This window comes from Homalodisca vitripennis, unplaced genomic scaffold (assembly GCF_021130785.1).
Source record: "Homalodisca vitripennis isolate AUS2020 unplaced genomic scaffold, UT_GWSS_2.1 ScUCBcl_2881;HRSCAF=8024, whole genome shotgun sequence".
NCBI classification, from domain to species: Eukaryota; Metazoa; Arthropoda; class Insecta; order Hemiptera; family Cicadellidae; genus Homalodisca; species Homalodisca vitripennis.
The window spans coordinates 16,476-33,521 of NW_025779004.1; the positions used below are offsets into that span (position 1 = coordinate 16,476).

The 17,046-nt window shown below is 33.7% G+C and overlaps 1 protein-coding gene across 1 annotated transcript; it reads left to right on the forward strand.

The window, feature by feature from the left end:
* The first annotated feature begins 2,051 nt into the window (after positions 1–2,051).
* LOC124372311 lies at positions 2,052–16,807 on the forward strand. Its single transcript, XM_046830692.1, has 2 exons — positions 2,052–2,444; positions 13,364–16,807. Exon 2 carries the CDS (start codon positions 13,375–13,377, stop codon positions 14,485–14,487), a length of 1,113 nt encoding a protein of 370 aa, XP_046686648.1. The 5' UTR covers positions 2,052–2,444; positions 13,364–13,374; the 3' UTR covers positions 14,488–16,807.
* Positions 16,808–17,046: the final 239 nt, after the last annotated feature.

Sequence of the window (17,046 nt, forward strand, 5' to 3'; positions counted from 1 at the left end):
AACAGAGACATACTTTTAAAATCCTGAAAAGAAAGCTAATAGTCATCACAGAAAGTACGATTACTGTTACGTATAAAATAAACAATGTTTACACAGACAGAAAGATACGTTTGAGCGAGGCAGCCAAATAGATTCAAGGTCGCGGGGAATCAGCTGATCGCCAACTGTCAGAGACAGCTCGCATACTTTTGTACTCGGCAGTCAACTGCTAGCGATACCCCTCCCCATCACTCTTCCCAGTTATAAGCGGAATTCTGTCTTGTCTAAATGCAACATAACGATCGTCAAATAGTTCCCTGTCACATATGCTTTCTGTCAACCACGTTTCTGTTATACCAATAATGTCATACCGCTCGCTTAACACAAACTCAAATAATTCATGTGTTTCGATACGGAAACCTCTAACATTTCGATAGTAAATTATTATTCTATCAACAGGATTCGTTCTAATCTATGGTTAAAATCCAAATAAATGTGATAACCAAAGTTGTACCATGCTGAAATATATTTACTTCAGTTTGACTTTAAGATACAACCTGAAATACCCTCACAACAGAAAGTAGTACTAATAATTGTCTAGAAAATACGTTATTTCAATTCACCAATCACTTTTTTTGTTTTTAATGAAGTAAACCTTGTTGGAATTTGAGAAATAGGTGCAATCGGATGAGGAATAATACTACAACAATTAACATTGCAAATTTGTCGAAACGTGATGATTTCTTAGTTTTTAATGAAGTAAACAAACCGTGTTGAAATGTTTGAAACAGGCGCAATTAGATGAGGAATAATAACACAATAAATAATAATATTTAAAATTTTTCAAAACGTGATGATTTCTTATTTATTATTTGGTCGACCATTGTAATTATCTCCTCGTCCGTAACTGGCAATAAGAAGAAGGAATGCGTGTAGGAAGTGCCGGGCTGCGGTGCCAGTAACAGCTGTAAGGCTACTGATAAGATAATTATTGATAAGCTCTACGACCGTTCTCGCATCGACAACCGTAAACCCAATATCCACAATAATTTTATTTACGTATTGGTTCCTCCTTCTTCCTGTAATTTCGTTTATAACCGTCCATTGATTAGAAATGTCGTTGCCACAATGAATTAGTCTACTTGCCTAATAGTTGTTTTTCAGTAAATATTTGATTTTTCAGTTTGTTTACAATATATATATATATATATATATATATATATATATATATATATATATATATATATATATATAGTAATAATCCTTTAAACACCTTCATAAGGTCTTTTCTATAAGTTTTTTCCTAGTTTTAATCTTACGTAAGAGATCTTTCGTTATCTATGGACTATACCGTTTAGTTTCATTCAATTTTCCCTTTTCATTAATACAACTACAAGAGCTTAGGTACTATATCTGATCAAATTGTATGAAAGTCATTATAACTTATATTAACATCATCAGTTGATAAACAACCAGACCATTTTACTGAAGCTAATGTCTCCTTAACTAAATTATAATCAATTTTTAATTCACAACTTTCAATATATTTTGTACTTAATTCACTACTTTCTATATTTTCTTTACCTAGTATTACAAGTCCTAATAGACAATAATCCTTTAAACCAATATCAAATCGGACAATTCCGAATACATATAAAACCCTATTTCTAATAAAAATATGGTCCATACAAGTTTGCGAGTTTACAACACTTCTAGTACGTATATTTAGAAAGGATAAGAAACCGTTGTAAATCATTAAATTATTATAACCTATTAATTCTTGGTTATCTTTTTACAAATTGATATTCACATCTCTGATGAATATTATGGATCCATTAATCACAAGTAAGAAATCAGCCAACTCACTAATAACTGCATGGGATATAATCGTACCGTTATCAAAATAATATCAATAAACATTATATTTTGATTTGTTGTTATAATGATATAATTCATTATTTACTTTAATTATTATCAATACTTAACTATAACACAATATATATCTCAGAAACTTAATAGTGCTAAGTAAAATTTATTACAAATAACATTCACAAATTATGCCCATAGCGTAAAGAACAAAATATTGTCATAAAGCTATTATTCAATGCACTTCTACGATATTTATTTTTCACTCCTTAATTTCCGGCGGCATAGTTGGCCACTCTGAAGCTTTGCAGTGAGTCATCCTCCGTACAGACTCCGCCCCACTGCCCCTACACACACGAGACAGGCGTTTTGTTCACGTTGTAGATGGAATAGGCAGTATTAGTAGGTGGGTTTGTTTTAGTAATACGTTCTTAGTGTTTGAAGAATCTCTACAGTCACTTCACATTGCACTTTGGTTTAGTTATCTTTGTGACATTTGAGTGTAAACTTACTGAAGTATAACAAATAAGTGATCTTTCTCATCGGTGCTGTTGTCTGTGTTGTCATCTATAAAGTCGGAGTTGAAATCTTCAAGTGCGGTATGTATAACTATAGATAGTACCACTTTATTAAATGTCAAATTGTATATCAATTGATGAGGGAAAACCCCACTTAGGTAGTTTTATTGTCACACTCCCACATAACCTCACTCACACCAGCAGTTTGAAACCGGCCATAGATTCCATAGATACAAGAGCTAATCCTCTGACAGGAATCCTAACCTGGTTCATGAACTACTCCTGACCAAGTTCCGTAACTATCATTAACTTAGTTCCTGAACCAGTTCAGTTAACAAAACTAAATTAAATTAAACAAAATGAACAAATACAAAAACAATCAATATAATCTACTTAACGGGCATTCTAAAACTCAAAATCCGCTTTTCATGAACAAACTGTACTTAATTTCACAGGCCTAAAGAAGAAAAAAACAATTCTGTAAATGACCATAGGCCTATCTCAAAAAAGTAACTGCAGAATTCAATAAAATATTCTATACACATTCAATACATTGTATACTGTATTATATTACCAACCTCATTATTAGGCCGCACCTATTTTTGGTATATCAATTTTACATGTCATATACTGGAGGGAAAATTGATGGCTGGAGTAGGGTACAATAAGCGGACCCGGTTTTTTTATATCGAAGAATGTAATCATCGATACCTAATATTCACATCTCAAATCCTAGACTATCAATCGATATAAAAGGGTACTTTGGGATTATACCGATTACACCCAGACATGAATCGTTATTTGACATTTTGCTTTTACTGATTACTAGATTAGCGTAAAACAATATTTCGTCAATATAAAACAGGAATTGTCTTATCGCAAACCACTCCCCATCCTCAGACAGAGGTCAAAGTCGAGCGGTCTAGTAGATAATGTGATTGCAGAGTCGCGTCGCTTTGTTGTACTTCCGTGTTTTACCTCTACATTTCTCCAAACACAAAAATTCAACAAAAACAAACATTACCAAACTAAAACTAAACTCTTTATTGAAAAAACACTCAAAACTTGTTTTTATTCTTGATCACATTCCGCCACCCAAAATGCGAGTGCCTCCGGCCATCAGCGTGGGCTTCGGCTGCACCGAAAGAAAAACATCCCTCGAGATAGTACCTATCAGTAAAATATCAAATTCTAGAGGGGCTGATCATAAATATAAATTGAATTGTAATGGAAAGGCAATTATGTACCTTGCAAGTCATGTGATGCCGCGCGGCCTGCCGTAATCGGGATTTTCGAAAAAGATAAGATTACAGCGACAACAATGCCGATCACAATAGGCTACTTAGAAATGCTTGTAAGTTTGTATATTTTTGTGTTCTTCATACTGGTGTGGTCGGTATAATCCCAAAGTACCATAAAAGTATCTATAGTCCTCAATAACAATCATATGTTAAAAATTAAAATATGGATTTTATATTTACAGTTATGAAAAAAATTATTATAAGAAAATTAGGAAAACTGAAGACCATATATCCTCCTCTCACAGTTACAGTTGTTCTGTGAGACCTGGGACTTGGTTTTTTATATCAAAATTGGCAAACGATATTACTTAATCATAACCATCGATATAATCAATCGATACTAATTAATTATTTTTAACGATTAATTAATAATCTATATCAATAGCTATAAACACTTTCAAATAATACTCTTAATGTAATATTTCAATATCATATAATTAACATTTGATTATTAAACATGACAGTCAATTTTAGACAACTACGCGACATTGGTTTGGAAGATGATAAGACATGTTTTTCATGACTTCAACATGTTGAACTCGTGCGGAAAACCCCATTATGTGAAATTCGTGGGAAAGAAACAACTGTAACTGTAGGAGGAACAAATATGGTCGTCTTCAGTTTTCCTAATTTTAGTTATAATAATTTGTTTGATCACTGTAAATATTAGATTCATATTTTAATTTAAAACATATGATTGTTATTGAGAACTATAGATACTTTATATCAATTGATAGTCTAGGATTTGAGATGCGAATATTAGGTATTGATGATTACACTCTTCGATATAAAAAAAGCGGGTCCGCTTATCGTACCCTACCCGTCCAACATGTTGAATCCACATAAAACATGTGTTATCATCTTTCAAAGCAATGTCGTGTAGTTTTCTAAAATTGACTGCCATTTTTAATAATCAAATTTAATGTTACTTATATGTAAAAATGAAACATTACGTGTATTATTTGAAAGTGTTTACAGCTGTTGATATAGATTATTTAAGTTATTTGTTGAAAATAATAAATCAGTACCGATTGATTATATCGGTGGTTGTGATTAAGTAATATCGTTTGCTAATTTCGTTATTAAAACCGGGTCCGCTTATCCTACCCTACCCGATGGCTGCACCTAAAAAACGTACGATACGATTTTGATAAAAGCTTTTGTACACATTTAAGACACAGTCTACTATACTACAATGTAAGCCTCATTCATAGGCCGTGTCTGATTTTTTAGATACATCTATTTTACATATCAAATACTGGAAAAAGATATGAATGGCCATACCACAAAAACGTACTAGCCGATTTTGATAAAACCCACATTCTTAAGTTCCTTCTATTATAGGAGCCACACCGGTTTTACAGTATACGTGTTGTAAAATCTAATATATGGATGGCTTTACCTCAAAAACGTACAAGCCGACGTTGATAAAACTTTCTAGACGCACTTATTATTTTGTCTACTATACTACAATATAAACCTCATTCTTAGGGTGTGCCTATTTTTGTTATTACAATAATATATATTTTGTGTAGTTTAAGTTGATGACTAGGTTAGGTTACCGCAAGGAACTAAGTCCGGGTACTCATTCTTTTTATGGAATCTATGGCCAATTTTATGTCGTCGCTCACAGCAAGGTGGAGATCATGTGTGACCATAGTTCCTACTTGTTAGCTATCTAGTGCACTTTCTTAATCAAACCAAAATTTTTATATTTGTAATTTTAGGCAGTATTGTTTGTGGGTGTGTATGTAATAATTTAGCTGAGATGTTTACGAATTTTCCTGGTGTTAGCCTAGGTATTTTAAATAAAGGATGGCATATATTACCTTACACCTCTCCTGCTTTAGACATCATCCATTTATTTAATAATTTTTCTGATTTCAATTAAATTGTTTCTATGTAAATTCTTTTATTTTTAACACATTTTATAATTATGTGTAATAGTTAACTGCCGGCCCAGCAAATACGAGTTTTCTGGTAATAACCTATTCCTATCGTCCTCCTGAACAAAACAATAATAGCTTTCTATGGGTGGAAATGGCAAATAACAAAGTTATAGAACTTAAAATATGGAACTACTTTTCTAGCACGGAGTAAATATTTCATTGTTCTACGGGCATTACGTGGGCTTGTGATGATTGTAAGAAAACCTCCTATAGGTTGCTGCTGACATCCTTTACACCATCTTTGGATGCGTGGAATAAAGTAATGTTGAAATTGGGGAATTAGACTCATACAAAAATGTGTTTCTTAATTTACACCTTCTATGAATAAAATTTCATATAACCATGACATAGGTGTCTCCAGCTATCAGTGCTGGATGCGATATATGATAAATATCCCTCAAGGTAGTACCTATCAGTAAAAAATAAAATTATAAATGGTTTCATCCCGAATGTCTCCAGCCATTGCTGTGTTACAAGATAATGCAACTTGAAAAAATGCAAATATTGTAAATTCACCTAACCATAATTTTCTGCTCTCTTGAAAAAAATTAGTTCCACTTTGAATGTTCTAAAATTCATTATTTGTCATTTTAATATTCTAAAATCTTTTATTTTTTTGTTTACAAAGACAATAGCAATAGATTATTAATACGAATGTCCTTTCTAATGTGGTAATAAAATTGTTTAAAATAATGCATACACATTAAATCAAACGTTGGACAGACCAACTCATAGTATTAAAAACAAACATACGTTTAATAAACAAGCAGAGTTAACGTAACCATAACTTTGGTCATCAGTGTAATAAGCACCCACCAACACAATTGAATCGATTTTAAATATCCATACTATTGAATACAACATTTGAACTGAGAGAGATATTGTAGAAGATGTCTTGTTTTCTTCGCTTTAAGACAGTTGATGCCCATTCGCTAGATCAGGCTGTGACTGTTATTCACAATGTACGGCTACGGCGCCACGCCACCGCCAGTCCACGATACGATGTGTGTGAACTAGACATATGGCCGGCACGACACACAAATCGAGGACTTTACCGGCGAATGTGGCATCGCTAACCATAACTTCGGGCATCAGTATAATAAGCGCCCACCAGCAAAATTTTATTGATTATAACTATCCATACTATTGAATACAACATTTGAACTGACTTGATATATTGTAGAATGTCTTATTTTCTTCACTTTAAGACAGTTATCAATATAAGGGAAATTAGGACTTCTTCACGGACATTCATTTCTTGGTGTAGGCTTTGAAGCCGTATTTTACAGTCTCATTCCAAAACAGTAGATAATCCGGCGTTTAAATCGTAACAATTATTTTTACATTTAGTTTTTTGTATTGCGTAGTATATTCCAACAACCTTGGAACAATTGAAAGAAAGGTTATGCGCATGCGCTAGATCAGGCCTGACTGTTATTCACAATGTACCGCTATATTTACCGCTTTTTTATTTAATTTGTAAATGGCTCTGACAGCTTTCTTTTGCATTCTAAACAATCTAATTAATTTGTATCTAGAACAGCCACCCCATGATCTCAGATCATAAGCTAAATGTGGTTGTATTAGGTTATATATTAGCTCTAAAGTAAGCTGTCTTCAGAATGTCCTATGAACAGAATTTTGCCAAATTGCGTAAGAAATAAATGCCTGAACCATCCTTTGAACAGACACTATCAATGTGAACTTTCCATGTCAGCCCTCGACCAAGGTGCATCCCAAGAAAATTGGTAGATTCTTCTTTTTAAAGAGATAATTGCGCCTTCATATCAGCGGCGAGCACGTAAACGCAACACACAGAACAGATAGCGATAGTGAAAGGGTAGTACGCGCTGTGATAACGCACATACACAGACGAACGCACATTAAGCGGCGCGGCACAGTAATACCGGTAACCTCCTCAACAGTTACGGTAGTTTCGGTTGCAGCCACACACAACGGTTGTAAATAACCGTTGCGCTGCAACTGTTCCACAATAGCAACTTTCCCGTAAAAAAGTCCAAAATGTTACCATGTTATTTAATCAGCCAAAACACCCCAAATAATTACAAGTCATTATTCACAATCATTTGAGTGTTTGCCAATATATATTCTTTTTTACATTAAGTATCTCTTAACAGGGTGTCTCGTAAAAACTGCCCAAATTATGACCATATTATTTAATAGCCCAAAACAAATAATTTATGTAATTTATATTCCTATCTTGCTTAGTTGTCCGTCTGTCTCTCTTTTTGTTGTTTTGATTTTTTTATCTGTGTAACGGTTTGAGGTATTTAATTAAAAATTCTAGGTTTGTTTATGCTATTTTACGAATTTGAATAAAGTACCAGAATGTTTGTATTTAAAAGGGCTATCTTTTATGTACTTCTTCAGTTTTAAAAACATATGCTGACGTATATCGATACGACTGCTGTGCGTCAGTGGAAGTCGGATATGCGTACGTCTATGCGTGTACCATTGTACCGGGCCATACCAAGGATACTAAAAAGACGGTAGGGATAAGGATGTAAGGATGCTTCCAAGTATCACGATAAGATCTGACCTGATATTTCCCGCCATGCCCGTCAGCTTTGCCGCTAAAGCGACCAGTGTTACGTCCACACATTGTGTGGGATAACAATATTTCTAGGAATGCCTTGATAATTGCGTCAATGTCCTGCGGTGCAAGATTATAGGTTATTTAACAGACGACATATTTGGAGTGATTAGTTGGACTTCAATCCAGGCTTAGTTTGAAGAGCTCTTAAGAAATTTACATTAGTATTGTAATTGGTTGTAAAGTTACCAATTTAACTTAATCACTACATTTAGAACAGACACGCCAATTCTTAATATTGTTTGTGTATTTCCTTAAAACTCAGTAATAATTCATTGATCATGTATAGCTTAGTATAGATAATTTTATATTTCATTTTCCAATTATATAGCATGGAGCTGTCATGGTTGATCTTGTTTTCTGTTATTTCTCTAAGTTTAAATTGAAGTAGAAAAGTGATAATAATATTCTTGGAGCGTTATATTATGTCCGTAACATTCATACTTAAAGTCACGTTAACTAGAACTAGACGGTAGGGCTCACGCGCATCTGGCTATGAGGCCGTGATGTCACCTGCTCCAAGTCGGCCGTGCCGTCCACTATGTATGCCTAGCTTCTCTGCTCTAATCCTAACAGGAAGCGATTTTATCAAGCTTATGGTTGGCTTTTCGTGTTGCCTTACTTTAACACTGACTCGCATGTCAAGAAATTTGTTTTTGTGAAATTAATTATTATATTTTATTTAGGTTTTTTGGGCTAAGGTAGTTAGTTACTACTGAAGAACTACTTAGGGTAATTGATTTAAAAATCTTTATGAATTTTACAAGTACAATCAAACTTTAATTATTTTTCATTTCAAATTTTCCTAAAAGGTTCAGGGGTTAAATAATAATTTCGTTAAATAAGATTTTTTCATATACAGTATTTTATTATTGAAAAAATCTACATACACTATAAAACATTGAATAAAATAAAATGTCAAAACAGTTGTAAAGACCAATTTAATAAATAGAATTTTAAAAGGATTTTGTATAAGCAAACGTAATTAATATATATTTAAGTTAATCATTTAGAAATGTTACAAAACTAAAATTATTGAACAATAGTGCCTTGTGTTTGGCGTAAATCATTACATAAATTCTTTATTTTGTTCATCTTTTTTGACTTTTTTCTCGCAGTGTCAGAAATTTCATCTTTCTTCATTGCTCTTTTGAGTTCTTTCTTCTTGTTCAGTTCTTTCATTCTTATAAAGGATCGCGTTCTTATACTTTACCTGTACGTCTCTCAGTTGCTGTTATTTATATATTGTGTCTTGTTAATTTTTGTCTATTATTGTTTAGTCATGGTTTTATTCTCATTGTTTCGTGCTAATTTATTGCTGTTATTGTTCGTTGTTTTCCATAGTTCAAATCGCGGTACACTAATAATTAATTACGTTATTGTCATTCATAGTTTGTATCCGTTTCGTCACTTAAATAGTTTATTAATCGTTATTGCTCTATTTGTCACTGTGGTTGTTTACTTTCATTGTTTAATTATTGTTCAAAACTGTTAAAATGGAGATGTCCGTTGAAATGTAAAATAAAATAAAAATAGCAAAAACGTCCACATCACAGAACTTTCCTTTGATTATATCAATCAGCTTCTTCATCTCTTGAGGACTTTTATTTAAGTTATCACCGTGAAATCGTTGGAAATCGTTTTTAAATTCTAAAACAATGCTTAACTATTTTGGTGACGGATTTATTAGAGCACCCCTTGACAAACTCGAACCCCAGTCAGCATTGTTTGAGTTTCCAGTCCTTTCTCCATATTGAAAATCACTCTTAAGGTCATTTTTATTAACATGGTATGCTACATAACCAGCTAACATTTTTATTACATCTGTGTTCTCTTCAGGATAAACTAGTTTATTATTAGTTATTTCAGTCAACTTTTCAATCAGTGGTTCTGCAATGAAAATAAATTCTTCATTATAGATATCGTTCGCTTCCAACTTGCCTTATATCAAGTCTGTATTTTCACAATCTAGTACCGGTTCTGCTAAGTCTATATTTTTAAGAACGTCCACACTTAAACTTTCACACTGCTCAGCAATACAATTGTCTGTTTTTAATACGTCACACGCACTTTTGCTGAATAACGGGTATTTTATTCTATGTGTCACCGCTGTGGAGAGAGGGTAGTCGTAAAATTTCCCAAATTCTCTAATTAGTGAAAAATACGACTCCAGAACATCTTGATTACACTTCACTGATAGTAAATATTTATAACCTTCGGTTACGTATACAAAACCCTGACTCTTCAATCATCTTGACACATTCAATAAATGTTTCAACCGTTACACTTTGGTCGAATTTCCCATTAATACTTAGGCTTCTAATAATAATTACTTGAACACTTACATGTGGCCCTCTAAACATGTCTTGAGCGGCGTCGTAGTAAACATCGGATTTACCTTCATCTCGTCAAAGCTCATAACAACGTCTTTGTGAAAAATCATCGCTCAAAACTGCCGATTGCCCTTTGAGTAAATTTTTTAACTTATATCTAAAATCCAGGAGGAGTAGAGAACTATGACAACCGTCTTCCTATAGTAGCCTCGCTTGGTAAGGGGTATTTTAAAGTATCTTTAACATACGCAAAGGCTTTTATTGAAATACACCTAATCACGACAGCTTTTGCAACATCTTCACTAGACCAATTTGTACATTTTGCTTTTAAAAGTTTTTGGTGGTGACTTTTAGAAAATAACTGTTCAAATTTCATTAAATCATGTTTTGATTTAGTTATAATTTGTTGGGCACATTTTAGTTATTCTGTTTAAAAATGATTTTTTTTCTTTTACTTCTTTGTTTTCGTTTATTAATTGGACGTTCTGCACGTCATTATTACATAAATGTTGATTTTCAGACTCTAGTTCGTCCAAGGCTCCTGTAATTTCGCTGCTTCTTTCTTCTGCCAAATATTCTATTAACGATTTTAAAGTTTTCTTACTTACGTTTATCTGCACGAATTTGTCTTTCAATGGATCCCAAAGTGTCGGTTGAAGTTGGAACTGTTGGTATTTTTTTGTGTTGGTACAGAGGATTCTTTCAGTTTACGTCTGGGTGGTAGGCCTATCCGAATGGTTACGCATTATCCGAATGGTTTGTACAACCGGTAACGGCACAACACAGCATTTTAAATTGAGATAAATACTCAGTCTATCAATAAAACTCAGTAAAAACAGTCCAAAACTACAAACACAACCGTCGTGGCGAAAGACTGCACTACAAACAACTAACAACACTAGAGTGCTGTATCTAGTGCAGGGCGGTCGGTCCTCGTGACGTCATCTGCCCGGCGATCCACTGCGCATCCACCTCGTGAGCGCTACCATCTAGTTCTAGTTACCGTGCTTAAAAGTCCTTTCAAATCATCCATCGTCAATAACCTGAATTTAACCCATTATAAATTGCGAATTGTTAGAAAACAAAGTAAATTATATACGGGGCCTAACTGTAAATAGTAGCGCAATTCCCGGGGTTTTACTGTTTACTACAATTCTGTAGTATTTACTTAATGGCGTCAGTGATTGAAATGATTTCATCTATGTAAAATTTTAATCACTTTTTTCAATTGCTGAGTTTCATCCATTCAAGGGTCATATTTAGTATTTTTTAAGTTTAAGGTTACCTTCGACTAAAAAAGAAAGAACATATTAATATGCTTAGAGCTGTATGTTTAGGCTATTTTAATAACATTGAAAATGATAAGTATCGGTAAAATTCATCGCTAAAGTCCATGTCTGCTCTGTACACTTTCAAGACAAAAGGCACTGTGGATGGGCCTAAAAAGTAAATAACGTTCTCTACCCTAAGGTCACGTGACCTTGAAACATTTAGTCTGGGACACACAAAGTCGTTGAGGTAGTTAGTTAATATTACACCATAACTCATGACTTTTCATTTCTTTATGATCATATAAATGTCTTATCACTTCTGATTTTCGCACACTTTTATTTGAGTATTTTTAAACCAGCCGGGTACATTCTTGATGTAGGAATGTTTATAATTTAATCGTCTTAGTTTAGCACTATAGCAATAAATCATTTCCCGAAATTTAATAGAAACTATGCAATGTTAATGGTGTTCATTTATGTATATTTCTTTACAATTTTTATAATTGGGGAAGTTTTTGGTAGTGCAATGGTAAAACTAATATAGTGAAAGGGGAATGTTTTGTTTTGGTGGATTTATTTTACAATTAGGACTACAAAGCTATAGCTTGATGACTTCTCTCGCAAAAATAAACGTCCCCTATAACTTCTGGTCATATAGCATCATAATTAAATTCAGTACATGTTGATCATGTTGATGATGATTTCTACAAAGAACTTTATACATTTCAAGGCATTTTATACCATCTTATATTAGGCCAATGGTGTCAATGTATTTAAACCTCTTTCGGGGTTTACAAGTATTTGCTCAACAATAATTTTAACCAATGCCTCCTATTTTGGTATTTTATCCTTTGAGTCCTGACAGTTCAAAATTATTAGGGAAGCAGTGATAGTACAGATGTTTTTTCGTTACCTTTGGCATTTCGGAAGCTCCGCAACTAGCTTAACTTGATTGAAATGTGTTATTACTATGTTATAAAATGATTGACTATGTTAACAAACCGCCAGTGTATTTGATGTTGATGTTCCTTGTGCCTCCACCGACCTATTCTACAATGTGTATTGTAGGTTCTATCTAACAGCACTATGTAAGTTGAATTAGTTTTCCGTAGCCAAGGCCAAATACTTTGATAGATTATAATAAACCATAAGCCTGACTTCCAAGGTCATGTATAATCCAGAGTCGGCATATAAATAAAATCTTCTCACCAATGTCTCCCTTCTGGAATAAAAGTTTAAGAAGGACAGCCATTGTTAGATCTCCACTGATAGCGACAAGAAAGTCCTTAACGATTTGCACGGCGTTGTAATAAATAAAAAGATTTTCACGAAGAGTGGAACCACATACGGTAAAAATATTAAATAGCATATATATAATTGTTGTTAAACTTTACAAAGAGACTCAGAAATTCCTCTGAGAATACTTGAATCTGTATTCTCACACATTCTTATGCTGGCGTGGAACAGTGCCAAGAAACCTATACATAACCAATAAAAGTTTCTGTAATTTATAGAGAATTTATAATTTTCAGGAGAAGCCGCAATGGACTCACTCCCATTGTTAATACTGGATAAAATCGCAGAGCACCTGACACCCTACGAGCTGGCAGCGTGTTCTGCCGTTAGTGTGGGCTGGAGGGATGCCTTCAACCAGGACAGTCTGTGGAGGCCACACTGCAACAAGGACACGGCACAGTACCTGGAGACTGCGGAGTGTAGAGTGGAGCCGAGTTTTGAGTCTCCAGAGTCGGAGGACAGCACGCTGAGTCCTGTCTGTCGCTGGCGGATGTGTTACATGCGTGAGACTCACCTGCAGAACAACTGGAGACATGGCAGATCCGTCAAGGAAAATATAAGCGTCGTAGAGAAAATCCAAAACGTGTTCTGCGTGTTTGTCTCTGACGATTATGTGCTACTGCCAAGTGGAAGAAAAGTGACGTTGTGGAACGTTAGAGGTTCTCCAGTTTATATAGGAGAACCAATACATTTACTCTTTGAATCAGAAGATATCAGGTTGGTACAAATGATCAACTCCAACATGGTCTTGATTGTTCAAGAAATATCTGTACAAGTTTATTGTTTTAAATCCATTTTAGACAAAACCTGGGAATTAAAACACGTTTTCTTTTTTGATGAAACTCAAACTGTTTCATCTAGTGTCGAAGTTAGCCTTATGGTTGTTAGAAATAAAAATCCTATTTGTTTTGTAGTTCCGATTGCCGTAGGCAATATATTCATTGGTTACTCCTTAACGTACCCAACAGTTTTACACATTTGGAATGTTGAGGAAGGGAAAAAGTTAAAGACGGTTGAATGTAAGATTACATTGGCAAAGTGTTACATGTTACGGAGCATTTTTAAATCTGACAAACCATCTCTAGACATTGTAGTGGTTCTCTGGCATCGGAGTTATTTAAAAGACGAATTTCACGTATACATTTACAGTTTAAAACATTTGGACTTCCTCCCTTTCCACGAAACCTATGACAAGAATAACAGTTTCAATATTGATTGTGTGTTACAAGACAGATTTCTCGGTGTTACATTTAATGAACATCTCTACATCTATAATTATGTGACGTCAGTCACAGTTACTACATACAATACCAAATATAAGCGACTGTGTTACTGTCAACAATCACATTTTGTTCTCTGAACAACGAATGTTTTCCAAGAGTTTCAATACAACTACTCTAGAAATTAAAAACGTAAGAGTGGCCAATAACACAGAAGTTCCTTCGGAATGTTGTTTGGGAAAAGTTTTATTCGGCAATTTTTTTTACACTTCGGATGATCGCGGACATGTACAAGTATGGGAGATGGGAAGAAATCCTATGGCAGAAGAAGTAACATGGATAGAACATTTAGACTATAACCCACATAGTACCATTGACAGATCAAATACTAAATTAATCGTTAAATCATATGGACCTAAAAGTAATTTTATTTGTGAATATTTTTGGTAATATCCTCAATTATAATATAAAGACTCAATTAACACGTAAATAGTCTTATTTTTAATAGGCTTTAATGATTTAATCCAACCATGACAGTTCATTTTTCGAGAATATTTTGTCTTAATGTGTATAAAATATGTTGTTCTATAGTATTATGGTTGTATAATCTATCATACTCGAAGTTGTCTAAACAGTACTCCTTTGTTTTAACTTCTGTGTTACTTTGACCCAGTTCTTTAGTATAGAAGACCTAAATATACAATGGCCTAACGTTTTACCACATTAAACTTTTTTATTTATTGGTCACATTTTTTGTACATTAACCTATCACCTCTATTTATTGGTTTACATTATGTTATTTAATTAGATATAACACTTACGTTACAAAAGGGCACAGACACTTTTGAATCGATTCTTCATGATTTCATATTTTAAACTTTTCCAAATCGCCAGTCATTAGGAACTACCAACTATCTCACATTCCACTAATGTGGGTCCTACGGGTGCATACAGCTTGAACACTGCCTCTAATCAGGGACTTAGAGACTATATTCCACTAATACGGGTGCACAAATTGTAAACTTACCATCATCAATGACTACCATGTATATCAAGCCTCCTTAGAGAAAATATATGACACCGTATGCACCATGTTATGAAATTTCCAACTTCAATCATTTTCAGTTTCTCAGTTCTTAGGCTGAAGCGTTGATGCTATCATTAACGTCAGTCTCCTGGTTCACACGGGTTTAAAACTCACCTTTTACAGTTAACTTGTTGATATATTTCGGCCTTGACGTGGAGAATCACCATCAGTCAACAACTATTGTACTGAAACCCGTGATTGACGTTAATTGTTTGGTTTCCGTGAGAAGCGGAGCAGTGTTGACTGAGAATTTTTTTAACTTTTAGCCCTTAAATTATCATAGCTCTAGTAATCCCAATAGATTTTGAGAAAAATATCCATACTAGCCCTCGTCACTTCCTTCATATGGAACAATATTTTATTGCCATATCAGTTCGGTTTCAGGTTTCATTCTTATACTTTATTTGTCTTTGAAGCAAGTTCTCACTGGACTCTGGTGTTAATTCATTCTGAGTTCATTTTTTAGTTTAAGAGTAGAATTTTTGTTTTTAGATTTCCCTTTTGGTAATTTATAACGCTATCCTATACAACTAAATGATATCGAACTTCTTATTAGTCAAAAGAGGTATATCTCAAGATTTATTCCTTATGTATATAGTAAATATATGGTAAATATTAATTTTACCACCTTAAGTGATTACCAGATCTTATTCCAGCACTGACATAACTTTTAATAACCTGGTTCACAGCTACTTATAAAAGTTTCAAAAACTTTTTTTGAAAAGACAATCCCATAGATCTCCTAATCTCCCAAACTATTTCCTTCTGTACAATCATACGCTCAACCATGTGTTTTGTATAAAGTACCAGGAGTTAGTTTTTACTTAAACATCGTATTACCACATTACTTTGCTCATTACTGATCTTCATTATACAGTTTTACCTTGAGGTGCATTATTAATCTTTTAACCATAGTAACTCCTGCATATAGAATTAAAAGTTAGCTAGGGTAATATGTATCTGGTTTTTCTGTAGTAATAATTTGTTCAATAGATTCTCTGCATCCAGAACAAGGCGTTAGGATATTCTATAGGCTCGTCTAGTGAACCAGCTGCGGTTATCTTGTCTAATCACGTGGTACTCTCATCCTGAAAAGCTTCTTAAATTATAAGACATTAAGTTTTGTTTCCAAAAACTAAGTCACCTAAACATATTTGCCCACACTGTAATTTTCTGTGGTAAGGTTTTTTATTGTTTCCTTGTATCTAGTGTAGGTATTTGTGTAACATTTTACTTAATAGAGGTATAAATTGATTATATTATTGTACCCATTGTAATATATTTTGGTACTGTATTATAGTGCTATTTGATATCATAGTTATTATTAGTTGTTGTATTGTAGATTTGTGGTATAAAGAATCAATAAGAATAAAGTTTATTTCTTCAATTCCTGAATATAACGTAGCACGAGACATCAGGAGAGTCTACAAGTTGATCGATTCCTTCTTTCTTTGTCTCAACAGTCTCTGTCTCAAAGTCATAACTCGAAGTTTCAACGCGTACTCCCTTGAATGTCCCTTGAATTGACTCTTGCAGGGGAACGTATAATATTTCTTCATAAAAACGTGGACTTAGTTAAAATTAATCCGTAATTATAGTTGTAAATATATTC